Genomic DNA, 1057 nt, shown 5'->3' with positions numbered 1-1057 from the left:
GGGGGGTTTTGTAGTTTGGCTGGGAGGGTTTGGGGTTTGGGGTTTGGGGTTTGGGGTTTAGGGTTTAGGGTTTGGGGTTTGGGGTTTAGGGTTTGGGGAGGGGGAGGAGGGTTGGGAGGCGAGAGTTTGTTTTTGAGGGTTTAGGGTTTAGGGTTTAGGGCGTCTGTGGGGCGTGGGGTGAGGGCTGGGGTGTGGTGCCGGGTGTCGAGGGTTTAGGGTTTAGGGTTTAGGGTTTAGGGTTTAGGGTTTAGGGTTTAGGGTTTGCGCGCAGGGCGTAACTTGATGGTGATGAAGCTGCAGGAGCTGAACCCTCTGATGGCTTCGTTTGTGTCTGTGTCTCCTGCGCCCGTGAGCAGCAGCAGCAGCAGCAGCAGCAGCGGGGCGATGCTGGGCAGCTGCAGCCGCAGCAGCAGCAGCAGCAGCAGCAGCAGCACAGTGCTGAGCCGCAGCAACTCGCTGCTCATTGAGGCCTTTGCCCTCTGGGGCCGCCACGTGGCTTTTATTGAAGACTTAAATTCTGTTTTTAATCCGCAGCAGCAGCTGCGGCTTTTGATATCTTATTTGGACGAAACCATCGGCAGAATCGTCAAGGGTTCTCTCCGCCAGGCCTTCGCGGTGCCAAACCCTAAACCCTAAACCCTAAACCCTAAACCCTAGGCCCTCGCCGCGCCCGGGCCTCCAGCTGCGGCTGGGGCTGGGGGCGCCGACCCTCGCAGCAGCCCTTCGGAGCAGCAGCAGCCCGCGAGGCTGCTTCCCCAGATTAGGGTTTAGGGTTTAGGGTTTAGGGTTTAGGGTTTAGGGTTTAGGGTTTGGGGTTTGTGCGGCGCAGCGGAAGATGAAGGCGTGGGGCCGGACCACGAAGGACCTGGACGACCTCGAGAAGCTGTGGCTGAAAGTGTTCAAGTAATTCCCAAACCCTAATTCCAAAACCCCAAACCCTAATTCCAAAACCCCAAACCCTAATCCCCAAACCCCAAACCCTAATCCCGAAACCCCACCTCCCCGCAGCAGCAGCAGCAGCAGCAGCTTTAGCTGCTGCCCCTCCCTCCCCTCCTCG

General features: G+C 58.4%; 1 protein-coding gene across 1 annotated transcript; it reads left to right on the top strand.

Annotated features, from left to right (window-relative positions):
- Window positions 1-282: 282 nt before the first annotated feature.
- On the top strand, window positions 283-907 carry ENH_00048110 (hypothetical protein, conserved; the record flags this gene model as incomplete). The annotated part of the gene is made up of 2 exons (XM_013581120.1): window positions 283-615; window positions 830-907. 2 exons carry the CDS (start codon window positions 283-285, stop codon window positions 905-907), a joined length of 411 nt encoding a protein of 136 aa, XP_013436574.1.
- Window positions 908-1057: the final 150 nt, after the last annotated feature.

This window comes from Eimeria necatrix, genomic scaffold (genome assembly GCF_000499385.1).
Source record: "Eimeria necatrix Houghton genomic scaffold, Enh_scaff3694, whole genome shotgun sequence".
Classification (NCBI taxonomy): Eukaryota; Apicomplexa; class Conoidasida; order Eucoccidiorida; family Eimeriidae; genus Eimeria; species Eimeria necatrix.
The sequence above is the reverse complement of the archived record's forward strand: the minus strand, read 5'-3'. Positions and strand labels throughout refer to the sequence as shown.